The sequence below is a fragment of the Eretmochelys imbricata genome, chromosome 1 (assembly GCF_965152235.1).
Source record: "Eretmochelys imbricata isolate rEreImb1 chromosome 1, rEreImb1.hap1, whole genome shotgun sequence".
Classification (NCBI taxonomy): domain Eukaryota; kingdom Metazoa; phylum Chordata; order Testudines; family Cheloniidae; genus Eretmochelys; species Eretmochelys imbricata.
The window spans coordinates 313,942,714-313,970,404 of NC_135572.1; the positions used below are offsets into that span (position 1 = coordinate 313,942,714).

The window sequence follows — 27,691 nt, forward strand, 5'->3', positions numbered from 1 at the left end:
TTAAAACAAATAAAAGGAAGTTCTTCACACAGCGCACAGTCAACCTGTGGAACTCCTTGCCTGAGGAGGTTTTGAAGGCTAGGACTATAACAGGGTTTAAAAGAGAACTGGATACATTCATGGGGGTTAAGTCCATTAATGGCTATTAGCCAGGATGGGTAAGGAATGGTGTCCCTAGCCTCTATTTGTCAGAGGGTGGAGATGGATGGCAGGAGAGAGATCACTTGAACATTACCTGTTAGGTTCACTCCCTCTGGGGCACATGGAATTGGCCACTGTTGGTAGACAGGATACTGGGCTGGATAGACCTTTGGTCTGACCCAGAATGGCCATTCTTATGTTATGTTCCTAACAGCAAGAACTTTGGAAAATACTCGTGGGGCCATGGATAGGTCGAAGGGGAGCACCCTGCAGTGGTAATGCAGGTTCCCAAGAGTGAATTGGAGGAACCTCCTGTGCGTCAGGTGGATGGCGACGTGAAAGTAAGCATCCTATAGGTCGAGGGCCGAGAGTCAATATCCTTTCTCCAATGCCAGAATTACGGTTGCTAGGGTTACCATCTTGAAGTGCTGTATTCTCACGAACTTGTTTAGTTTGTGCAAGTCCAGTGTGGGCCTCCATCTGCCTGTTTTCTTCTGAGTGAGGATGTAATGTGAATAAAACCCTCTGCCCCTGTGCTGAGCTGGTACAGGTTCCACTGCTCCTAACGGCAAGAAATGGTTTATTTCCTGCTGTAACAGATGCTCATGAGATCGGTCTCTGAAGAGGGATGGGGAAGGAGGTGGGTAGGTGGAATAGAAACAAAGTGGATGGAATAGCCCTTCTGTATAATTTCCAGAACCCACCTGTCTGAGGTGATGGATCTCCAGACTGGGTAGAAAGGTGTAAAGCAGTCCCCAAATGGGCTGGAAATTAAAAGTGTCTCTGGAATTGGAGAATGTGAGGCTCTAGTGTCCTCAACCAACACTTCAAAATGTTTGCCTGAAAGTGGATGGTTGAGATGTAGACGACTGCTCTTGCGTTTGTCAGCATCTCTTTTGGCACTGCTTGCGGCCTTGGTCATAATGTCTTTGAGGCTGGGTGTATGGGGCAGACCAGAATCGCTGGTTACAGAATCTGCCCTGTTTCTTTTTGTTCACAGGGACATCTATTCCCAGTCTTTAATGTTGCACCGGAGTCCTTCAAGGTATGTAAGAATACATCCATGCTCTCTGCAAACAATTTGTGGCCTTCAAAAGGTAAGACCTCTATGGTAGCCTGAACTGCCCTGGGAAAGCCGGAGAGGTGAAGCCAGGAAGCTCTCTGCATGATGATGGATGTGGCAATTGATCGGGCTGCCTTGTCAGCAGAATCTAGAGAAGCCTGCAGGGCCACCCTGGCAATGAGGAAACCCTCTGTTATATTGACTTCATATTTTTCTTTTTTGTCTGCTGGAAGGTGTTCAATAAAAGTTAACATCTGTGAAAAAATGTTGTGTGTGTCCTCAGCTAGTAAGGTGGAATAGTTGTCTATGCAAAATTGGAGGGTAGCCAATGAATAGGCTTTTCTGCCAAAGAGGTCTAGCCATTTCCAGTCTTTATCATAGGGGGTGGTTTTGGCCTGATGTATTCCCCTTTGATTAACCATCTCTACCACCAATGAGTTTGGGTAGATGAACAAAAACTCAGCTCCCTTAGCCAGAACACAGTATTACTTGTCAGATCTTTTACAAGAAGGTGGAGCTGTGGCTGGCATCTTCCAGACATTTTTGCAGGGTCCATAATGGCTGCATTAATGGATAATGCTACTTTGGCTGACGGAGAGACTTGAAATATATCAGTCAGCTTATGCTGTGTCTCTGGTAGCTCTGCCAGTGATATACTGAAGGAGTCAGCTACTCATTTAAACAGATCCTGAAAGGATTTGAAGTCATCTCCTGATGTGGGGGGAGACGGCATTATTGTTTCATCTGGAGACTAAAAGGAAATGTGGGTAGGTGGGAGGGTGTCACCCTCTGGCCTATCCTCAGGTTCTTCGGCTTCCTCCTCCAGCCTTTCTGGGGAAGCCGGGGCAGATGTTGACGGTGATCATGTTGTCCTGGGCGGAAGGCTTGACGTTCTGGGCCCTGTATAATGCCCATGGGTCCCAGTATGTCCAATTTGGTGGGATGATATGAGAGGGGGCACCATTGTGCCCTGCAGCACCGAGGGTCCAGATTTGGGTGAGGAATGGCGAGGGATGCACATTCCTGCCTCTGCTTCCTCCTCTTCATTTCTGGAGAGAGGAGGGGCTGAGCCAGCAGGGGTAGAGCTAAAGCTTGCGCCTGATCTGGCTGGGGTGCAGCTGGTGCCGAAAAGTGGAGTTCCCGAAGCAGAAGAAATAAGGAGGTCGGCCTGGCTGACAAACTGTTGCGGGACCAGGAGGCTCGGTACCAACGGCGGAGGCGAGCTCTGGCTGGGAATCAGAGGGAGAGTTGCCGGTGCCGCAGACTGGCTGCATTGTATCGGTGCGGCAGGTAGCGCCATAGCGCTGCTCAGTGCCTGAGTTTTCTTAGGTTCCCTCAGTGCCAACTTAGGAGGCTTGGTCATGTTACGTGTGCCTCCAGGAGAACTAGACCGCATCGGGTCTTTTGCTCCACGAGATGTCTCAGTACCAGACAGTCCCAGTGCCTCGCCATCCGGCACTCTCGGTGCAGTCAGTACTGGGGCAGACTTTGCGGCTGGAGATCGCTTTTTTTCAGGCGAATCTCACTGTGGTGAAGGGTGAGACTGCTTTTTTGTGGCTTTCTTAGGAACAGGGTCCTTAGTAGCCGTTTTTGGAGAGGATCCCATATCTCAGGCAGCTGCAGGTGAGTCTTGGCCAGCAGGTGTCCTGGACTCGGGATCGTAGGCAGGTTTGAGGGATTTCTCAGTTTTAGCTGGAGATCCCTAGCCTTCCTTGTCCTCGCTATCAGTTTCTTGCAGGGGGGATACTTTTGGATAATATGCTTCTCCCCCAGACACACTGCGTGTGGCCATCTGTGACTGGTATCGAAAGTCTGCAGGTCAGACAGCGTTTGAAACCTGGAGAGCCAGGCATATCTGAGCAGCAGATATCTGTTGAATGAAGAATAGGAATAGTCCCATTCTAATGCCTTTTTAAGTCATTAGGCAACTGCCCACCTGAGGCAGGGGAAAAGGGAGAAAAAAGTTTGTTGCTTTTTAAAGGAAAAGAAAAATGAAAGAAGAATTTAATAAAAGAAGGATAATAACTGAGAAAGGGCTGAAATAAAAGGAATATCTAGTTGTTAAGGGCGCTGCTGTCGTTCGAATCGAAGCCAAAGGAGCTGGAGGATAGTTGGCTGCACACACAGGGTAACTGCTCAGAGCGGCGTGAGATGGCTGCCACATGTGCGTGGCCAAATGGGGCACTGCTACTACAAATCTCCAATTAGAAGCACAGGGACTCCTAAAGTGGAGCATCTACAGGGACACTCCTCAAAGAAGAATATCTGGTTTCACTTCCTGCCCCAATAGTTCCATTTTGTTACCTAGGCTCCTGGTGTTGGTGTACAGATGTCATAGTTGTTTCTGCTTGGCTTTCCCCAGATTCCTCACCCAATTAGGGACAGTCATTCTACTGCCAGCATCGCCTACCTGGGTGTTAGCATTGTTGGTATTGGCACTATCTTTTCTGTTCATGTCCATTCTCCTACCTTCTGCTATTCCTTTCTCTATTACTGTATCCTCTTTCTAAATTTTCCTCCCCTCAATATTAGAATCAGGCATGGAAATTACATGAGCATTTCCCAATGGTCTCCCTCAAATTTTTGCCTCTGTCTTCACAAACAAGGTCAGCTCCCAGACTACTGCACTGGGCAGCACAGTATGTGGAGGAGGTGACCAGCCCTCTGTGGAGAAAGAAGTGGTTCAGGATTATTTAGAAAAGCTGGACAAGCACAAGTCCATGGGGTCGGATGCGCTGCATCCAAGGATGCTAAAGGAGTTGGCGGATGTGATTGCAGAGCCATTGGCCATTATCTTTGAAAACTCATGGCTATCAGGGAGGTCCCGGATGACTGGGAAAAGGCTAATGTAGTGCCCATCTTTAAAGAAGGGAAGGAGGAGGATCCAGGGAAACTACAGGCCAGTCAGCCTCATCTCAGTCCCTGGAAAAATCATGAAGCAGGTCCTCAAGGAATCAATTCTGAAGCACTTAGAGGAGAGGAAAGTGATCAGGAACAGTCAGCATGGATTCACCAAGGGCAAGTCTAACCTAATTGCCTTCTATGATGAGATAACTGGCTCTGTGGATGAGGGGAAAGCAGTGGACGTGTTATTCCTTGACCTTAGCAAAGCTTTTGATACAGTCTCCCACAGTATTCTTGCCAGCAAGTTAAAGAAGCATGGGCTGGATGATTGGACTATAAGGTGGATAGGAAGCTGGCTAGATCGTCGGGGTCAATGGGTAGTGATCAGTGGCTCCATATCTAGTTGGCAGCTAGTATCAAGAGGAGTGCCCCAAGGGTCAGGTCCTGTGGCTGGTTTTGTTCAATATTTTCATTAATGATCTGGAGGATGGCGTGGATTGCACCCTCAGCAAGTTTGCAGATGACACTAAACTGAGAGGAATGGTAGATATGCTGGAGGGTAGGGATAGGATACAGAGAGAACTAGACAAATTAGAGGTTTGGGTCAAAAGAAATCTGATGAGGTTCATCAAGGACAAGTGCAGAGTCCTCCACTTAGGACAGAAGAATCCCATGCACTGCTACAGACTAGAGACCGAGTGGCTAGGCAGCAATTCTGCAGAAAAGGACCTAGCAGTTACAGTGGACGAGAAGCTGGATATGAGTCAACAGTGTGCCCTTGTTGCCAAGAAGGCTAACGGCATTTTGGGCTGTATAAGTAGGAGCATTGTCAGCAGATTGAGGGACGTGATCATTCCCCTCTATTTGGCGTTGGTGAGGCCTCATCTGAAGTACTGTGTCCAGTTTGGGGCCCCACACTACAAGGATGTGAAAAGAGACCAGCGGAGGGCAACAAAAATGATTAGGGGGCTGGAACACATGACTTATGAGGATAACTTGTCAAAATTACAGAATTTACTTGTTACAGCCTGCAGTGTGAATATTCTATGGCACGCATGTTTTTCCTGAGATTTAATCTAAATTTGCTATGCTTTAGCTTGAACCCATTGCTTCTTGTCCTGTCTTCTGTGGCAAGAGAACAACTTTTCTTCATCTTTTTTTATTGCAGCCTTTTAAGTCTTTGAAGACTGTTATATCCCCCCTTAATCGCCTCTTTTCCAAAACTAACCATACCCAGTTCTTTCAGCCTTTGCTCATATGGCTTGCATTCCGTCCCTTTGATCATCTTTGTCACTCACCTCTGGATCCTTTCCAGTTTCTCTACAGCCTTTCTATAGATTGGTGACCAAAATTGGATGCAGTACTCCAGCTGAGCCTAACCAGGACTGAGTAGAGTGGTACTATCACCTCCTGTGACTTGTGTGCTATGCCTCTGTTAATGCAACCCAAAACTGCATTTTGCTTTTTTTATTGCAACAGCATTGTGTTACTAACTCATTCTACTCATTAAATTTAGAAGAGGTGAAATTGTGAATGTCACCTTCCCTGTTTTCACTTTTTTTTTTTTTTTTTTAAGCCTCCTATCATTGTGACAATCTCTGGGTTTATGACAGTTGGGTAGACACTACATGTAAAATGGCCATATGGGTCTTAAGACTCTGCTTCCCCGGGGCAGAAAACATTTGACCCCAAAGCTCTGTCTGGTTACAGAAGATAGAATTCAAGTCTTGAACTGTACATTGTGGAATGCTGTTACTAGAAGATCTGTCTTTTAATTGCAGACAGACTCCTCACTGATTTAGGGACTTCCTAGTGCAATAATATTTTTTTAATATTGATTGAAAGCATCAGGTGTTTGTCATATTCACTTGTAGCATGTATAGATATACACAGGCTTGCAGTTAAATTGTTCCAGATATATTGTTTAACCTTCACAAAATCAAATCTAAATAACACAGAGCAATATATTGTGGCATACTGTAAGAAGTGGGGGTTTTTACCCATGGAAGCTTATGCCCAAATAAAGCTGTTAGTCTTTAAGGTGCCACCAGACTCCTCATTGTTTTTGTGGATACAGACTTACACAGCTACCCCCTGACACTTGATACTGTAAGTTTATCATTGTCATGATTTTAATTTCTTGGTGGGTAATTTAGAACAAAATACTATAGATTACTGAAAATGACTTGTGCATAATTTATGAGTATTAATCTAAAGTGGAGATATTTATGCATACCTCTGACTGGCATTTCAACAGCTGAATTGGAATCATGCTTTCACATCATTGCCTGTGCAATAATAAATTGTATATAATAAAACTTTATACACCAATTTGAATTTGAGTGCCCATTGTATATTGTTACGGTCTTGTGTTGGTTGTCATGTAATGTGATACTACATTTTTGACAGTGATATATGCACCACACATACAAATAGAATTACTGCAAACAAAAAATTGTTCTGTATGTTGTTAAACTCTTAGGAGAAAACATAATTACACAGAAATATCAGAGCCACAAAGTTAACACCTACTATTATTCGGAACTAACTTCAGGTTACTGGAGAAGAGCCTGGGAACTGTGAGGTTTTTTGTTTGTTTGTTTTTGTTTTTAAGAGGAATTGCAAAAGAGTAGCAATATATAGTTTTGTTTAGCAAATAATCACATGGCTGATAACATTTCTGCCTATCTAGAAGATACAATATATTCTTGTTTGGTCCTTTGTGTGCCTGGTAATGATAAAGTTAATGAATAAATCTATATTTCTTCTGCAAGAAGTCCTATGTCTCCGTGTGCCAAAAAGGAAAATTTGAGGAATAGGTGAAAGGCTGAATTTGGTATTTCTGGCTGCCAACAAGACAGACTGTGTTGCAACAGGTGCCTTTTGGAAATCAGAAAGACCACACATGGAGGAGGGATGCCAACATATATGTATGAGGAGAGAACTTGCTTGCAGGCTCTCTGTGGAATGCAAGGGTAGGCCTGTGCTTTTGAGGGGAAAAGTGAGCCAAAAAGGAGTGACTCTGACAGTGCTTACCTTGTAACTTCCTCATATTGGAAATTTTTTATTTTTTTTTAAACTAGAAATGTACTTTACTACTGAAATTTTATGGACACAGTTTGTGTAATTTGTTCTTACTGATTTGGTGAGTGCCGCTGATTGCTTAAATGGGGTTACATTTGCTTTTAATCTGCTCAAGGATCTAGACAGTATTTATTTGTCCACGGATTATCACATTGCATCTCTTATGATTAAATCCTTTTTAAATATTAGCTTTTTTGTAATTCGCTGCATCTGGCATCCAAAAAGCATTATTTCAATATTGCAAGCTGTTTGAATTTGTGAACTTGTACTCTGAAGTTTTATCTTTTAACCCTTGAACTGGTCAGTAAGTGAAATGATTTTCCTTAATTACTTTTGAATGCTGGTTGCTACTTCTGTGTTGTTCTCTAGGTTTATAAATATCCAGCATAGTCTGTATAAATTTCGGTTTGTCATTGGGTGAACATACTTCTAGATTACCCACTTTAAGAACACCTTTTCAGCAATGATTAGAGATTATAGAATCTATTTCCCAGTTCATCTTAAATCTCCAAATGAATTCCTTCTAATCTACTAGGTTACGTTACTTATATTTTTGACATATTTCTTTATTATACAGCACTTCAAGATGCTAATAAGTTTAAAAAAAATCTGTGTGGGGTTTGAAAAAAAATGAATTTAATCCTCCTTAAACAAGGCAGCTTTCAATTTGCATTGTCAGTCTTCTACTTACCCTAGAAAATGTTATAACTTTCTCAGAGAAAGAGCAGCTTTTCTCCTTCCATCGTGCCTTAGTCGTGACTTTGGGAAGATTCAGGTTTAAGGCCCTGCTCCATTTCAGGCTGAGGGGAATTGAACTGGGTCTCCCACACTGTGGGTGAGTTCCCTAACCATGAGGCTATAGGTTAAAGGGAGGCTGCCACTCCTCCCTCAATCTCCTCAAGGTTTTGTAAATCCGATCCTCTTATTTTTGTCAATGCTCAAACTATAAATGAAAAATTTTGAGTCAGGTCGAAACAAAACATTTCACTTTGACATTAGTGAAACACTCCAGTATTTTTCAGTTCAGTTTAACTATTTGACAGACTCCAACATGAATTCACTAACAGTCTGTGTTTGATTGAAATGACTTTTTACAGTGAATAAACTATTTATTGAAAAAAATTTCACCCAGCTCTACTTCCATATTCCATTATCCTGAGTCATCTAGTTCCATATATTTATATTGCCCAGAGAAGCACATGGTCATTTAAAAGAGCTGAACCCTTAGCAATTAACTGCATGTGGAAAGTCATTTGGAAGGAAAGGAAAACAAAAAACCTGTCCATCTTCTTTGTGCATAAGAAACACTGTGTAGATCCAACATAATGAATTAGATGAGCCGTACATATGTTCTTCATTAATTGGTACGTTGTCCCATTGTTGAGCCTCCAGACTTTTTTTTTTCTTGGATGCTTTTGAAAGATATAGCCAAAAAGTAAACCCCACTGCTGCAGCCCCTTTTCTCAGCTAACTGTTCACAAGTCAGAAGCCAGTCTCTGAAATGGGCTGTGGACTGGATTATGTCTAGAATAGATAGTTAAGCATTGTGATCCTTCATTAAACTCTAAAAAGACTGCCTTAATTTTCTGGTCATCCTCCCCTATTTTACAGATTAACAGCTCTGGCAGGAATGCAAACTCTCCTGTAGATTCTCCTCTACCGCCACTACAATAGTGGAGGAATATGAGGTCTCCAAAGCCCCCGGCTCATCTTTACCTTTTGTGACCTGATATCCTCAGCACTTTAAGACAGTTCATTTGTTGGAACCAGAAACCCACTAACTCGCTGTTAGTGTCAGATAGGTGCCCAAGTTGGAAAAGTTTGATTTGCTTACATGGAATGGCTGCTACAGGTGTGTAGTAATTAATCACTACTTTGCTACAGATGGGCACTGACTCCCGCTTACCCTAGATAAAGTAACTTTTTGGCCATGAAGTGAGGCATAACAATGAACAGACCTTCAGATTAGGTTCAGTGACCATGCAGATAAACCCAGCTACTGCAGGGGAAAATTGACTTTTCAAATAGAACGGTTCTCTTGTGCCACTGGCAATGGCCAGAACCCCAGTACTGGAGCACAGCTAAATGTATGTAGGCAACAGTTCAGTGAAAGGAGTCAGTGGAACTAGCTGGAAGGAACTAGCTGCAACTGAGGAACACCACTACACAGCATCAGCTGCATTACTCGCCCTGTGTATTGACTATAGAGGTAATGAAGGAAAATCAGCACCTGAGAGGAGCCTGGATTAGGCAAGAGGATGATGCTGACAAAAGCAGGGTCTTCAACCCTTGGGCCTGTATGGTTTGAATGCTAGGCATCTCTTCCTAGATGTAGGAGTGCTGCCCTGTGATCAATTGAGGTGTCAAACGAACAGTTAATAGGTTAAAATATCTAGGGACAAGTATGTGGCACTCTTAGTGAAGGGTTCTTGATTCTGGTATTCATTTCCCTTGCTGATCTGATGAATTTAGATCAATTAATCTTTTCAGAGTTCTCTTCTTCTTTTGGGCTTTTGCCTGAGGAGGGGCTAGTATTTAGGTTGTGACTTGTGCTAACCAACCAAGTACATAGCTGGGGGGTTCCAGCTGGCTTTGTACTCAGGCAGCTAGCGCGAGCTGCTGCCTGTGCTACCCTTGGCTACACAGCTTAGCAGAGATCGCACATGTCTGTCTGCTGGCACTGGGAAGCATACTTCTAGCTACAGTCTAAACCTACCCCTTACATTTAGATTGTCTATAGGAGGAGACTAAATGGCATAGCTCTGATGACCTACTAGTGTAACCCCATAGTGTAGCTGCAGCCTACGCTGCTAGAACAGATTTTTCCTCCACAAACAATGGTTGCTAATGTTGCAAGAGATATTCTTTTGTTGACATAGCTGCATCTACCCTGCAGGTTAGGTTAACATCATTATATGGGGGAAGGGTATGGATTTCACATCTAACCAATGTTAGTATGTGGTCCCAACATTTATGTGTAGACCAAACAGTAGTGTTTGCTCCCCTTGTGGTGTTATTGGAAAAATTTAATAAAGATCTTAATTTCACAAATTTGTTTATTATATGACAGAAGAAAACAAGAGATGACTTGTTTTCAGAGGAAACGCTTTAGAAAATGTTCATGTGGTATCGGTGTCTCACATACAACTTGTATATTCATTTCTTTAACACAGAATTGAGGTTGTCCTGTGTTATCTTATGCCATTCCAGAACAATGAGTTTAGCAAAACTCAGATCCCTGAAATCTAGGTCCATCCTGTTCCTGTGCACTTGCTATAATAGGATGGACAAAAATAGTAGTGCCTTGAAATGCCATGACTGACTGAGGCTGTATGATCAGTGTCCCAAAATCATGACAGTTTTATTCCTAGTGGTGACTATAACTTCAAGCAAGCCTGTTACATCTCCCTGCATCACTCCTACTCTACTATTTCCAGTTCATGTTACCTTTCCCCTCCCATTAAGCCATTAGCACTTTAGAAAACACTAGCATGTAAAAAGTTGGTCCTTGCTGTCTGCCACCCTCTGCTGACACATACATAAAAATTACAGGCAGGTACTTACTGGAGAATTTACATATGTCACAGTTCAGGTAACTATCCCCCCCCAGTCCTGTCAAAGCATCCACTCTAGGCTCCTGGCTCCACAACTGTCACTCTTGGAGGACCAGGGTTTTCCTAGGCTGCACAGTTTCCTGTCTTCACTAAATTCCCCAGCAAGTCAGATTACTAAGCAGGCCTGCTTTGCATTTCTCTTCAGAGATAAACAGTTTAATTGCCCACAATTATAAGGTACCACATGGATTTTTCTGAGCAAGCACATTTATTCTTAAGTGAAATCATTACAGAGAAGACACATTAGCATGCATGTAGGTTTTTATTGTTCAAGCCTACTGGAGATCACCAACTTCAAAAAGGACTCTGGCAGGAGATCACTCCTTCAAACTACCAGCAAGTTTTTCCTGGGCTTACAAATTAATAGCCACCTTGGCTCAGAACAAGCATACCCATGAGTGTGAAAGTCACTCCTTTGTACAAATTGGGCCTCTGATTGTCCACATACAACAGGTGATCAGATGACAAAGGTTCCCTTTTCCCAGTGAAGCTTCAAAAGGCAGTGTGCACGCATACGCAGAGAGGGTACATTTACATACACCTCCCCCTAGAGATTTCTTGGGAAACCCACTTAACTTTAAAAGTTCATTCTTGTCTAGCCCGTTGTTTCAAAAATAGTCCTTTGAAGCTTATACTGTTCCCCAGGATTTACACTGGTCATCTTTTCCCACCACCCCCAGACCTTACATACACTTCCACAAAACAAACGTTTGCATTTTTAATACAATGAGATTCTAAGATACTTAAAAATTCAAAATAGCTTGTCCAGGCTATTAGAGGAAATCACCATATCTGTCTCAGCACATTGCCTTGATTATATAGCTTTAGCGGTATACCAAGATGGGTCCCATAGTCCCTCTAAGCCCCAACCCCTACTTCAGCTAGGCCCTTCCCAATCATGCCCCTGACACATACACATTTCCCACTCCAGCCAACCCCTCCACCCCACAGGTGGTGATTGTACTTTAAATTTTGTATTTCCTGGTTTTCAGAAGTTTAAATTTGTGATACCCTCAGACCCCCCCCCCCCCGCCCCATCCCGGTTTACCTAGGGAGCCATGGAGAGGGGCTCAGATACCCCCAGGAGAAGCAGGGGCCCCTTAAAACTGGAACAGGTACACACAATTGCTTGCTGGGAGGGTAGTAGTTGGGGGCGAAAAACAGGGGAGAGTGTAGTTTGGAGCTATGGCAAGGAAAGGAGAGAGAAGTTGGGGTCTCAGTCTGGTGGAGTGGGAGAGGAGAGACGGGACACTAGGAAGAGGGAACATGTGGGGTGGGGGGGTAGGAGCTCTGTCAGTTCCCATATTCTGTTGTATCCCCATTTCCAATGAACTGCCCCCTTCCAGGTCCACTAAGCCCATAGCACTTTAGAAGCTATTTGCCAGTGCAAAATTTCCTCCTTACTGTCAGGCACCTTCTACTTGTGCATATGCATCTCAAAGGCAGCTACTTAGAGAAGGGTTTGTCTAAATGATGAGTTAGTCCACACTAGAAGAGCAATTATGTAGTTTGAGCTGTACACTGAGGTGGATCCTGCACCTTCACTGAGTCTCCCATCTTTGTTTCAGCCAAGCCTTCTCTGCTAAATGACCTCAAAGTGACTGTCTCCTTTTTTCATTTTCTACCACTTTACCACCAGTATTAGGAAGCTAGGAAAAAGAACCAAATCAACACATTGGTGGAAAAGGTTGGGTAATTGGCAAAACAGCTTAGCACTCAAGGATCTGAATGTGGAGGAGACTTAAAAGTAATTGTAAGTCAAAGTTACAGAAGCTTTCTGCAGCCTGAACCCCAAACAAGGGGAAAAAAATTCATAGGAAGGGTTACAGATCAAACTGGATGAGCAGGCATCTCAAACAGGTTATTAAGAGAAAGAAGAAATCCTCAAAGGAATGGAAGATAGGATAGAGTAGCAAGGAAAGCTACCTCTTGCACATCAGAAAGTGCAGGGAAAGAATAGAACTGCCAAAGCCAAGCAGAGTTGGACCTTGCAGAAGAAATTAAAACCAATAGTACAAGATTCTATAGCCATATAAATAAAACAAACAAGTGAAGAAGTGGGACCACTAAGCACTGAAGATAGGGTGAAAATTAAAGATAATCTGAACATGGCCTAACACCTGACTGAATACTTTGCCTCAATTTTTAATAAAGGGTAATGAGGAGATATGGGGTAGTGGCAGGGTGGCTAATAGAAATGACGATATGGAAGTAGAAATTACTATATCTAAGGTGGAAGTCAAACTCACAGTTTAATTGGACCAAATCAGGGTGCTTGAATGATCTCCAGCCAAGAACAGTAAAGAAAGTGGCACATGAAATTGCAAGCCCAATAGCTAGGATTTTTAATGAACCCGTAAACTCAGGGACTGGAGAACTGCTAATATAGTACTTTTTTTTTTTTTTTTAATCTGAGAAACTACAGACCTGACAGTTTGACATCAAATTGTATGCAAGGTCCTGGAACAAGTTTTGAAAGAGAAAGGAGTTAAGGGCATACCATTTACCTATAATTGGGATAATACACAACATGGTTTTACAAAAGGGAGATCTTGACAGACCAACCTGATCTCCTACTTTGAGAAGATAAGTGATTTTTAGACATAGAAAATGCAGTAGACCTAATCTACCTGGATTTCAGTAAGGTATTTGATATAGTTCCACATGGGAAATTAGTTAAATTAAAAAAGATAGGGATTAATATGAGAATTGGAAGGTTCACAAGAAACTGGTTAAAGAGGAGACAATGTGAACTGTCAGGCTAGAGGAAGGTTACTAATGGAGTTCCTCAGGATCAGTCTTGGGACCAATCTTATTTAAGATTTTCACTAATGACCTTGGAACAAGAAGTGGGAGTGTGCTAATGAAATTTGTGGACGACACAAAGGTCATGTCAATATGGAGAAGGACTGGAATATCATGCAAGAAAATCTGGACAACATTCAAAACAGGAGTAATAGAAATGGGATGAAATTTAATAGTGCAATGTCATGCACTTAAGGACTAACAAGCAGAGGAAGATAAAGAACTGAGTGTACTGGTTGATCACAGAAGGACTGTGAGCCACCAATGCCATGCAGCCTTAAGATACATCAGGCGAGGTATTTCTAGGGAAGACATAGGGAAGCGTTAGTACCATTGTACAAGGTACTGGTGAGACCTCATCTGGAATACTGTGTGGAATTCTGCTCTCCTATGTTTAAGAAAGATTAAACAAACTAGAACAGGTGCAGAGAAGGGCTACTAGGATGATCTGAGGAATGGAAAACCTACCTTATGAGAGGAGACTCAAAGAGCTTGGCTTGTTTATCCAACCCAAAAGAAGGCTGAGGGGAGATACAGTTGCTCTCCATAAATTCATCAGCGGGATAAATACCAGGGAGGGAAAGGAGTTCTTTAATTTAAGAACCATTGGATATAAACTGGCCATCAACAAGTTTAAGCTTGAAATTAGGCAAAGGTTTCTAACCATCCAATAAGTGAAGTTCTGGAACAGCCTTCCAAGGGAATAAGTGGGGGCAAAAAACCTAACTGGCTTCAGGACTGAGCTTGGTAAACTGGTGGGGATGGTATGATGAGACTACCTACAACGGCATGTGACCCATCTGCAACTGCTAGTAGTAAATATCCCCAATGGCCAGATATGGGACATTAGATAGGGAGGGCTCTGAGTTACTACAGACAATTCTTCTGCAGGTGTCTGGCTGGTGGGTCTTGCCAACATGTTCAGGGTCCAATGGATCCATATTTGGGGTCAGGATGGATTTTTTCCCCCAGGATTAGATGGGCAGAAACACTGGTCTTTTTTTGCCTTCCTCTGCAGCATAGGGCACAGATCATGTACATGTTTAAACTACAGTAAATGGTGGATTCACAGAAACTTGAAGTCTTTAAATCATGTTATGAGAACTTCAGTAATTCAGCCAGACATTATGGGTCTATTACAGGAGTGGGTTGATGAGATTCTATGGCCAGCAGTAGGTTGGACTAGATGGTCCCCTCTGGCATTAAAGTTTGAGTTATATTTGCAATAAATCCATAGTGGTAATTTTTTCCAGAAATCAACAGAATTTATTCTAATCCCATGTGCAGAAAATTAAAGTAGCCATAGGAGTAAGTCATTATTCTCTTGCACTATTTAATTACATGCACATCATAGCATCAGGTGAAATGCAAACTTATTTTCATATTCCAACTCATTTACTACCTACAGAGACTTAGACAAAAGAAATTCGTAAGGAAGTAACAACATTAAACAAAGCGTGCCAGCTATGTTTGATATAAAAAAACCCACCACCTTAAAAGGAATAATGCAAATGACAATTAAAATTGGAAAAATCAGCAGTAACTATAGGTTCAGAGTGGTAGCCATGTTAGTCTGTATCACCAAAAAGAACAAGGAGTCTTTGTGGCACCTTACAGATTAACAAATTTATTTGGGCATAAGCTTTCATGGGCTAAAACCCACTTCATTGGATGCATGCAGTGGAAAATGCAGTAGGAAGATATATATATTACACACAAAAAATGGATGTTGCCATACCAACTCTAACCAGACTAACCGATTAAGGTGGGCTATTATCAGCAGGAGAACAAACAAACAAACAAACAAACAAACAAACACCTTTTGTAGCGATAATCAGGATGGCCCCTTTCAAACAGTTGACAAGAAGGTGTGAGTAACAGTGAGGGGAAAATTAGGATGGGGAAAGAGTTTTTACTTTGTGTAATGACTTATCCACTCCCAGTCTTTATTCAAGCCTAATTTAATGGTTTCCAGTTTTCAAATTAATTCCAGTTCTGCAGTTTCTTATTGGAGTTGGTTTTTGAAGTTTTGTTGAAGAATTGCAACTTTTAGGTCTGTAATTGAGTGTCCAGGGTGGTTGAAGTGTTCTCCGACTGGTTTTTGAACGTTATAATTCTTGGTGTCCGATTTGTGACCATTTATTCTTTTGCGTAGAGACTGTCTGGTTTTGCCAATGTACATGATAGAGGAGCGTTGCTGCACATATCACATCCTGCTGATAATAGCTCACCTTAATTGATTAGTCTTGTTAGATATTACACACACCCCCACCCACCCACCGTATTTTCCACTGCGTGCATCCGATGAAGTGGGTTTTAGCCCACAAGAACTCCTCATTCTTTTACCAATAACTATAGTATTTATCCTTTATGGTTCCATTCTCAGGTAGCACTAGCACCTTCAGTCCATCCAAGGATCAAAATGTACTTCACAAAAATATTAAACTTCATTAACTCCCCTAAGCAGCAGGTAGATACTATCCATATTTTAAGGACAAAAAAAGGAGTGCCTTGTCCAATGTCACATAGGGCTTATTTACACAGTGTGTTAGTCCACACTAGAGGGGTGTAAATGCTAGCATGTTGCATACTAAATGGCACATGTTGATCATGCTGGCATGTAGTAAAAGTTCCGCAGTGCTCATTAATATAGTAGTATTTGAAATGGGCTATGTTAATGTGCACTAGGGAAATTTTTATGCACACCAGTGGGCTCCATATGAGCCTTTTGCGCACTACCTGGCCCATGTCGTTAGAATGGACACTTTTAGTGTGGAGTAAAATCATTTAGACAAGCATATAGTTATTGGTGATGCCAGTAACAGAACTCAGTTGTCCTTTCTCCCAGTCTCACATCTCAAGTAAAAGACCACCTTCCCTCCCTTATTCTCCCCTTAACATGTACACATAATTCTTAGTTGCATAGGCTGGATTTAAATGCATGCATTAAGGAGAGGAAAAAAAAGTCTCCTGTATACCACATAATTCATGTTCAGTTGTTCAGGGAAACTGCTCTGATCATAATCAATAACCTGCTTTAAATGCAAATCTGAACACAACATTAACTATGGTCTGAATAAACACTTCCAAACAATGGACGAAGTTCTTATTACTTTAGAATCTGAAGTAATAAACAGCCCAGAGATCATTTGAGTGTATTCATAGCTTTTGAAGGCCAAAGGCATAATTGTGATCTACTCTGATCTCCTGCATAATACAGGCCATGACTTCCCTGAATTAATTCACACTTGAACTAGGGCATAAAACTTTTAGAAAAGCACCCAATCTTGATTTTAAAATGTAGAGTGATAGAGAATCCAGCACAACCCTTGGTAAGTTGTTCCAATGGTTATTTACCCTTACTGTTGATTTTTGCACCTTATATCTATCCTGAATTCATCTAGCTTCAACCTCCAGCCACTGGAGCTTATTGTATCTTTGCATGCTCAACAGAATCAAGTCACCCCTTAACCTTCTTTATGATAAAATAAATAGACTGAACTCCTCGAGTCTCTTGCTCTGATTATTTTCCAATCCTTTAATCACTCTAGGGGCTCTTCTCTGAACCCTCTCCAATTTTTCAGTATCCTTCTTGAAGCCTGGACATCAGAGTGGATACAATATTCCAGCAGTGATCACACCAATGCCAAATACAGGAAGTAATATAATCTCCCTACTCCTACTCAAGATTCCCATTTATATAACAAAGATTCTCATTGGCTACATCTGCACTGCAACATAAGCCTGGGGTTAGTGGAACTCAAATCTACAGGTCACTGGGTTTGAAAACCTGGGGCTGGAGCATCAACACTTGGGTCTGGGTACTGCAGTGTCGATGCTGGAGCACCTGTGTCAGGCCCAGGCTCAAGTCCAACCAATCATAACCCAGACTTCCTAGTGCTCTCCTGAGATGTGGCCGCTCTTAGCCTTTTGTTCATGGTGCAGCATGAACTTGATTGTCCACCCTGCACATTAAAGAAAACTGTCACAGCCCAAATTCCCAACGGATTATGAAGAGCTGACTTTTGGAACTGCACACTCCCAGCAAGCAGAGCCAGCAACATGGAGGAGTCGCCATTTTGAAGAGCTTCTCTTGCTTGGGTTTTCACTCCCGTTTCAGGAAGCGGGAAGAGCTTTCGTAAAATGCTGGTGGACAATTTGGCAGCATTTTATGACCCACCAAAGGCATCTGAAAGAGCTAACAGAGCAGGAGAAAGAGGACGCTAAACAATACAAACATGGAAGACAAACTGGCTGATGCTGCTCAGGACTCTCAGTATAGCTGTTGATGACACTATGTAGACCAGTGTTTTTTATAGTCACGTGGATCTCTGATGACCAACAGTGGGTTCAGAGTTTTCACATGAAAAAGAGCTACATTTTTGAAGCTTTGTGAGCAGCTTGTCTCGAATCTCCAGCACCGTGACATAAATGAGGATGGCCATATCAGTCCAGAAGCAGGTTGCTATAACTCTCTGAAAGCTTGCTACCCCAGACAGGTCTATTGCTAACCAGTTTGGTGTTGGAAAGTCAACTGTGGATAAAAGGGTGGCCAGGGCACAGTCTGATGTGATCAGGCATGTGATTATACCCAAAGGGGATGAGCATAAACAAATCCTTTAAATAACTGCTGACTTTGAGAGAATGGACTTTCCAAACTACACCCACAATTTGCCCTTCTCAAGAAGCACATGAGTACCTGAAGCACAGAGTACTACTTTATTATGATGCAGGCCCTTGTGGACCACAGCAGCAGATTTATGGACACTAACATGGGCTCTACAGGAAAAGTTCATGATGCTGGGTTTTCTGCCTGATCGCATGTTTGGAGGATTGAAACCCCACTGATGCCCACCTGGACCCCAGTATCATCAATGCTGTTTGCATTATTGTGGCTTGTTGTGCTCTGCACAATCTTTGTACAAACAAAGATGAGCCATTTGCCCTGAATGGACCTATGACAGTAATGGATTGCTGAACCAGTACACTCAGTGTACCTGTCACAGCTGAAGCAGGATGCTGCAAGTCAACAGAAGTGCTCTGTGCTCCTAGATTATGGACTTGCATAGGCCAAGGGAAGGGGGAGAACAGTACTGTAAACTTGCAAAGCCATTCATAAACATAAAGGAGGTACTACCACAGCACAAAATGAAGTGGGGGGAAGGATACTGTCACTGTACACAATGATCAGATGGGTATTCATTATTATGAAATTTTTTATGGATGAGAGGTTTGTTAATGTAATGGGGAGAAACTGCATTTACAGTATTGATTTAGTACTCCTTTTCTTTTTGCGAATACAGACTAACACGGCTGTTACTCTGAAACCTGTCAGTATTGATTTATGTACACACAGTTTTATTAAGTGTTGGATACAACCTACATGTTGTATTTACCTTACCTTGTATTATCTTTATCATTCAACAATCACATAAAATGTGATGTAGTGATAGCAATAACTTTTTTTAAATTATAAAGAAACCAGCATGTTGAAGCACTGCCAGACAGGCCAGCTGCCATTAGACCACCAAACAGCAGTAATAAGCTAACACCACAAAGTGCATAAATAAACTGAAGAGCGCAAACAAAATCCCCTAATTTTGCATGTCCCCTGCCATGTTCTCCTTTCCTTGTGCATTTAGCATGCACTTGACGCCACTGTACGGGTGTGTAGGCCTCAAGAAGGTGGTGGACTGCAAGGGGGAGGCTGGATAAAGGAGAGGGAGAGGGTCAGTACGGAGGTGGAAGTGTGCTAGGAGTAGATTCTCCCTGCCCTGCTGCTGCTAAGAGCCACTTGCACAGGCTACCCAACCATGGAATTGTCCAAAGTATTCTTACAGAGAGGGGGACTCAGGCCATGGTATGGGTGTAACAGAAGCCTGAACTCTTGAGGCCTTTAGCAAAAGCAGCTGCTCAGACAGGTCTTTTGTTGGGCTCAGTCTTTTCCCTCAATGGACATTCCTGTTCCAGAAACAGCAATGCAAGTATTTGCTCATGTACTGTAATTCTGCCCTAGAGCTCTGTGGCCTGTCTGTGCCTTTCCGTCTGCCTCTCCACTTCTTGTGAATCCTTCTCTCTTTGGTACCGCACCTGCTTGTTGGCCCTATCCAGAATGTCAACCATAAGTTCATCACAAAAATGCACCCTCTTGGACCAGTCCGTGATGGTATGGAGTCAGACAGAACTGTACACAGACAGAGGGAGGGGTTGGTCTCATGGTGGAGTTTGAGCCTGGGCTTATGCTACAGTATAGACATGCACGCTGAAAGCTCATGTTCAGCTGATTTCTACACAACGATTCCCAATAAACAGAGTCACCACTTCCCAAGATCAAGTTCCCCCATTCTGTAAGTGTGGCCTGCACTCTTTGTTCCTAGATGTGTATGACCTTACATTTGGCATATTGAAACACAGCTTGCTTCTGCCCATGCTGTAGCAGGGAATGGTTATTTATCACTCCACCAATCTTTGTGGCATCTTCAAACTTTATCAATACTGATTTTGTGTTTTTTTCCAGGTCATTAATTTTGACATTTCAATAGCACATGGCCAACAAAAAAGTAGGTTAAATGTCATTTTCATGCATTAAGGAGTGGGAGAGGCTGCTCCACAAAAGGTTAAACCTAGCTGTTCATAAAATGCTATTTTAGACTATAAGAGTCAAAAGATAGGTGTCAATGTTTTCTGATGAATATATTGGCACATATCTATATTTTAAGATCTGAAATGAAGATTAACTGGTTCACCTGCTGTCATTTAGAATTAAAATCATTTCCTTGTTTTATCTGAGCCAAATCATGCTACTTACATTATAACTTCTTACAGTTAAATGCATAAGACATTTCCAGGTTCAACACATATAAACTGTTATATATAATAAGCTGAATATCAATATTAATCTATTAAATGATTACGCAGCTACTTGCCATAGTGTTAACGTGCTATAGAAAACATGCAAATAATTAGCCGTGTGCAGAAATTAAGTAAATATTGAAATAGTTTGTGAATTTATCACTAAGTAGTTTAGGAGCAACTAACATTTTTCCCACCCACATGTTTGTGTTTTGTTCAAAATGCAGGACAGTAAGTTTAGCAAGGAATCAATGTGCGTTAATGTAGTTTCAAGAAAAACAATCTACCACAGTAGGAATTTGAAAATACTCAGTTCTCTTAAGATGATACATCATGTAGAACTGTAGCCTTCTACAGTATCAACAACAAGCAGGACATGAATTATACACAGCTGGAAAAACTCACATCTACGGCTTTGTTTTGCTCATGAATATATTGTTAAATAGCCTAAAGAAATTTTTGGTCCAGTAAATTAACCTGTTATAGCTGTAGAAGGAAGAAGGGCACAACAACATGTACTAATTAGCAGAAAATGGTAGTTACAAGAATGATTTTAATAAAGTGAATGTCTTTTATGTTGACATAAAAGCCACTGTTTTGCCCACTACTAGGTCACCTGCTTGACTGTTAGCATTAAAGAGTTTTCATACCATTAAACAAAGCAAATTTTCATGTTCCCAAAGAAAACAGACTATTCATAAAAAGTTCTCCGTATTCAAATAGAGCCTTCTAAATGCTGCAGCTGAAATTCTGATTTTCATAAGCTACCAGAAGACAGTTATTTGTTTAAGGGACATTGGTTTTCTACTTTTATGTAACAAGCCAGTATCCAAGACATTAAGCCTGCCTTCTATTCCTTTCCATTTGAAATCAAAAGTACCATCCAATCACAAAAAAAACCCAAAACCTTTCCATAAATTCTATTTTACAATATGTTCAGTATTTCACCAATTTTACCTTAAGAGTAACATGAATTTAAGACAATGTAATGGAAAGAGCTTCATATTTTCAATATTGTATTTAAGGAAAGTTTCAGTGATAAATATCATTAAGATATTCTGTGAAGAAGCTATTTAACTAACATGATATTTGAGAATGTTTTAACTATGGTAAATACATTTAGTTATCAAAATGGATACAACTAAATATAAAATTTATACAAAATAAGATTTGAATCAAATTATGCAAATAGTGTTCCACAAAAAAGTAATGACTAACATAAAAAGTTTAGCATCACTCAGATTAGCTAGTCAGTCTCTTTGAAAAGGTATGTCATTTTAGAAGCAATTACATTTCCATTTCAAATATAGGTTAAGGACCTTTCATGTCATTAGCATAATGTATACTATGAGTAACTAGTTTTAATCAGAAATTTTAAAATAGATGGACACACATGAGAATTGAGTAGCTCAATGTATTTATCAGACAGTTACAGGGTACTCCACACTGCTGACCCTGGTCCCTATATCAGCAGGGACCTTGGGAAACTGTGCAGTGCGGAGCAAGCTGTAGAATGATCACTAGAACTGTCTGGAAAATTATTTGAGACTTATTTTTGTTTTGACCCAATTTGCCAATTTGTCAAAATCAAAACATTCTGCAGACCATGCTGAGTTTGGAAAAACTCTGATACAACCTTGCCTACCAGACAGGCTTCAAAACTTGCCTCATTTCCTACCAACTTGCCTGCCTGACTCCTCAGCAGCCCAATTGGCAGGCTGCTGGGAAGCCCAGGACTCCTGGCTCCTAGCACTCCACCCAGTGGCTAATATGGAGTCAATAGTCTGGAAGCCTTGACTCTCAGCTCCTCAGCAGGCCAGGCCATCAGGGCTTCCAGGCAACTGCTTGGTGGACTGCCTTAGAGCCAGAGCCTACAGTAGAGCTGGGAACAGAATCTCTAAACTTTTGGTTTTTATTCAAATCAGAATGAAACCAAATTTGAAGTCTTGAAATCCTCCATGAAATAGAATTACCACTCTCAGCCTCTCTCTCTCTCCAGAAAGCAGTTTTAATACAGCCTGTTATGCATAAACTACCAACCTCAACAGGTGGCTGGGTACTTGCACTTTGTATTTTGTCCCTCCTGGAATTGTACTATACTGAGCCATTTTAATACTCCCTAGCGTACAATGCATATGCTTACGTATTCCCATCCTCCATCCACACACATGCTGGAGATGAATGTGTGATTGAGTAGATGGTGTCGACAGGAGGGCTCTGACTTGCTTGAACATTGGACACTGCTCTAGGAAGGACTGCTGGGGAGAGATAGGGTCCATCTGACCAATAAGAGGAAGAGCATCTTGGGACACCAATTTGCCAACATAGTGAGGAAGTCTTTAAACTAGATTCAAAAGGGGCAGGTGTCAAAAGCCCACAGGCAAGTATGAAGTAATGTGACCTTAACAGATGTCTAAATGGAAAATAATAGGGTCAAAGGAGCAACTAGAGAGGTATCAGTGGGAGAAATGTGCTGGGATATTGGTATAAAGGAGTACAGCTTGTTCAGGAGATTGCAGGGGGGAGTGAAAAATATATACACTTGTTTTGAGGTCTAGAAGTGGGCAAGAGAGTCAGAGGATGAATATAAATGGGGGGGCAGCAGAAAAACAGGGGTGATATCATGGCAGGGGTCTATTATAGACACCAAATCAGGACAAGGTGGTGGAGAATGCATTTCTAGAGCCAACTGCAGAAGTATCCAACACACAAGACCTGGTAGTAATGGGGAATTTTAACTACCCAGACATCTGTTGGAAAAGTAAAATAGCAAGACACAAAACATCCTATAAGTTCTTGGAATGCAGTGGAGACAACCTTTTGTTACAGAAAGTGGAGAAAGTAATTGAGGGAAACCATTTTAAGCCTAATTCTGACTAACAAGGAGGCACTGGTTGTGATTCTGAAGGTTGAAAACAGTTTTGGTGAAAGTGATCATGAACTGCTAAATTTTATGATTCTAAGGAAAGGAAGGAGTAGAAGCAGCAGAAAAAAAGTCTTTTTTGAAGTCAATTGTCCTTACACAAAAACAGAACTGGTACATAAGGTCCCATGAGAAGAAAATGAAAGGGTGATTGTGAAACTGCCAGCTCACCTGAACTCCAAGAGACAATATTAAAGGCAAAAGAACAAACTATCCCAATGCAAAAGATAGACCGGAAGAACCCAATATGGTGCCATCACTATCTCTATAATGACCTGAAAAATCAAAAAAGAATTGACAAACAATGGAAGCAGACAAATTGCCAAGGACGAGTACAAAAGAATACTACAAGTATGTAGGGACAAAATCAAAAAGGCTAAGAAACAAAATGAGTTACACCTAGCAAGAGACATAAGAGGCAATAAGAATAGGTTCTTTAAATATATTAGAGAAAACAAAGCAAGTTGTAGGTCCTCTACTTAGGGAGGAAAGAGTTAATGGCATCAAGAAGGCTGAGGTGTTTAATGCCTATTTTGCTTCAGTCTTCACTGAAAAAGTTTATGGTAACCAGATACTCAGCACAATCATCATCATCAAGGCGAAAGAATGCAAGCCAAAATAGGGAAAGAATGGGTTAGAGTATTTAGATAAGTTAAATGTATTCAAGTCAGCAAGGCCTGATAAAAAACATACACCCTATGGTGAATGGTAACTAGCTGATCTTGGAAACGTTAGCGATCTTTGAAAACTTATGGAGGACGGGTGAAGTCTCAAAACATAATACCTATATTTTCAAAGGGGAACAGAGAGGACCTGGGGAATCATAAAGCAGTCAGCCTAACTTCAATACGTGAACAGATACTGGCACAAAATTAACAATCAATTTGAAAGCACCTAGAGCATAATAGGGTTATAAAAAATAGCCAGCATGTATTTGTCAAGAACAAATAATGACAAACCAACCTATTTCCTCCTTTGACAGGGTTACTGGCCTAGAGGATGTGGGGGGGCTGGAGAGGGGAAAGCTGTGGATGAGATATATCTAGATTTTAATAAGGCTTTTGACATAGTCCCACATGACCTTCTCATAAGCAAGCTAGAGAAATGTGGTCTAGAGAAAACTCCTATGAGGTGGGTGCAAAACTGGTTGAGACACGGTACTCAAAAGTAATTATCAATGGTTTGCAGTTACACTGGAGGACATATCTAGTGGGGTCCCATAGGGTCTGTCCTAGGTCTGGTACTATTTGATATTTTCATTAATGACTTGGATAATGGAGTGGAGAGAAAGCTTATAAAATTTGAAATTACACCAACCTGATAAGGTTTCTATCACTTTGGAGAATAAGATTAGTATTCACCGTGACTTTGACGAATTGTAGATTAAAGACAAGCATCACACTTAGGGAGGGGGAAAAAAAAAAAAATCAAATGCACACCCAAAATGGGGAATAACTGGCTAGACAGTAGTACCGCTGAAAAGGATCTGGGGGTTATACTGAATCACATACTGAATGAGTCAAAAATGTGATGCAGTTGCAAAAGACTAATTTTATTCTGGGCTGTGTTAGCAGGAGTGTCATATGTTAGACACGGGGGGGGGGGGGGCAACTATCCCACTCTGCTTGACACTGGGGAGGCCTCACCTGAGGTACCGTGCCCAGTTTTGGGTACCATACTTTTGAAAAGATGTGGACAAACTGGAAAGAGTCCAGAGGAGGGAGACAAAAATGATGAACAGTTTAGAAAACCTGACTTGTGCCCGATTTTTTTTTTTTTTTTTTTAAACACTCTTTTCTCATGTTCAGTCTTGAGAAAAGACGACTGGTGGGGAGCAGGGAGTGGAGAGAGCTGATAGTCGTTAAATATGTTAAGGGCTGTTACAGAAAGGATGTTGATCAACTGTTCTTTATGTCCACTGAATGTGGGACAAGAAAATTGGCTTAATCTGCAGCAGAGGAGATATTATGGATTAGATATTATGAAACACATTATAAGGATAGTTAAGCACTGAAGTATATTTTGAAGGGAGGTTGTGGAATCCCCATTGTTGGAGATTTTTAAGAATAAGATTTAAAAAAAAAATATACACAAACACCACACACCTGTCAGAGATGATCTAGGTTTACTTGATCCTCCCTCAGCACAGGGAGTTGGACTGGACAACCTCTCGAGGTCCCATCTAGCCTTATGTTTCTATGATTCTACATTGTACACTAGCGTAATATAGCCAATGTGTGCTTTTGGCACGTGTACCATTATTGTACTCTGAGCAGTAGAGTCAACTGCCCATGAATGCATATGAGAAAAGAGAAAGTGCTCAAATATCCTATTTGCACTCCTCTTTTATTTTTAGTTTAGTTTAACTTGGCAGTCAGGGCACAAGATCTGAAATTATAAGAGTGCAATTCTGGGAGTGCATGCACCTGAAAATCCCAGACTAAATTATTTCACAGTGCAGTAATCCTCTAGAAACCTATTGTCTCTAGTGTTTTATTTCCATTAAAAATTAAAACTATTTCATAAAAGAAGGTCCTATCCAGGCCCTTGATCATTATTAACATAGGTATATCAGTGACAGCTATTTAGACAGCTCCATTTGTATCAAGCGGTCTAAAGCCAAAAGCAATTCTTAAAAAATTAAGACAGGTATCTCTTATTGTGACATTACAGTTGAAAGTGTTAATGCAGTACCTGATAACCATAATATATTACACACTACTAACATCTAGTATGAAGCATACTCCACTACATTGGGTTTTCTCTTTAGAAGACCTTAAAAGACGTACATTTATTGATATCTAACTATAACTGTAATTTTGCTATAAATTGAAGCAATTTCGAAGGATCTTTATTTTGTTACTAAAGGCTTATTTGGATACTCTGCATTATATTTTCTTGCATTAATGAATATTTTTGAAGTTATATTTTCCATCAGATGAGGATCAAAGTTATGTCTACAAAGTTTCCAGACAGCTTTGTATGTCACTTGTCTTTAGACAGGGGTAGGAAACACACACCAATGTGTGTTTGCAAAGCACCTTGCAGAATGAGGCCCTAATCAAAACTGGGTCCCAGGGTTTAAAATAAATAAAATCACGCTTTTCTACATCTACATGACCTTCCCATTTCATCTCCACTTCCCTTCAGAAGTCTGGCAATGCCCACTAAACATTTATTAAATCCAAGCATCAAGACTGCTGAAATAAATGAAGACTTGATTCAATTTAATATATTTTTTTTAAATTTGCGATTAGTTATGAGATTAAAATAAATGATTAACCACAGTTTTAATTGCACTGTTACACAAAAACAGAATACCATTAATTTAAATATTTGTGGCTGTTTTGTAATTGAAATCAATATATTTGAAAATGCAGAACACAGAATACAAAGTTTACAGTGCTCACTTTATTATTTTGATTATAAATATTTGCACTGTAAAAAAGCAAAATAGTATGAGATGAATTAAAAGTACTTTTTTACAGTGCAAATATTTATAATCAAAATAATAAAGTGAGCACTGTAAACTTTGTATTCTGTGTTGAAATTGAAATAAATATTTGAAAATGCAGAAATCCACCCAAAAATATTTATTTAAATTGGTATTATTGCTTAACAGTGCAATAAAAGCTGCGATTCAATTTTTAATTGAGTTAATCACTTGAGTTAACTGTGATAGACAGCCCTTCTTTAAAGTTATTCCCACCTATTGCAAATGGAGTATGATGCAACGTAACATTCTGTTATTTTACTATTGACCCCATGCTCTACCCTTTCAAATTCCAAATTCATTTACTGTATATTTTGTTATGATGGTTTGGGAACAAGGATTGACTGTACCTCTTAGCCAAGAAAGCACTTTATGAGTGGTAGGGTCTGAACAGCCAAAGAGCGCTACACATCACAATTTATATACTTTTTCTTTTTTTTGAACACTAAGGAAGTGTTACAAACCATGCTTAAAACAGGGGTGGGAGGGAGGATATCTAAAAAACAGTAACTTACCCTCAAGGCTTCAATTACAAGATCCCGTGCTTCCAGTTCCCCTTCCATTACACTAAGGAGCATCCGCAGTTCTTGCTTGCTCAGATTATCCACATCAAACTCTCTTTTCTGTAAGAGAGGTACAATTGATGAATACACTGTTTAAATGCAGGTATGATGGTTACAGTAAGTAGGGGGGAAAACCAAGATAAAAACCACAAAGCAAAAACAAAAAAGAAAAGGGCATGATAATAGTGCTAGTTTCTGCTGATGTAGTCAAAGTCTGTCAGCATTTCCATCACAGACCATATTTTTCTAAGGTTTATTATTGTGTTGTAAATATTTGACATGATCTGAATTGTAACAATCAGGGTCAAG

At 40.9% G+C, this 27,691-nt stretch overlaps 1 protein-coding gene across 1 annotated transcript in view; it reads right to left on the minus strand.

Moving 5' to 3' along the window:
- CTTNBP2 (cortactin binding protein 2) overlaps positions 1–27,415 on the minus strand; it is a 179,738-nt gene extending 152,323 nt beyond the window's left edge. The window contains exon 1 of the mRNA XM_077834357.1: positions 27,335–27,415. Within this exon, the coding sequence (XP_077690483.1) occupies positions 27,335–27,397 (63 nt within the window). The 5' untranslated portion in view covers positions 27,398–27,415. The remainder of the gene's footprint in view (positions 1–27,334) is intronic.
- Positions 27,416–27,691: the final 276 nt, after the last annotated feature.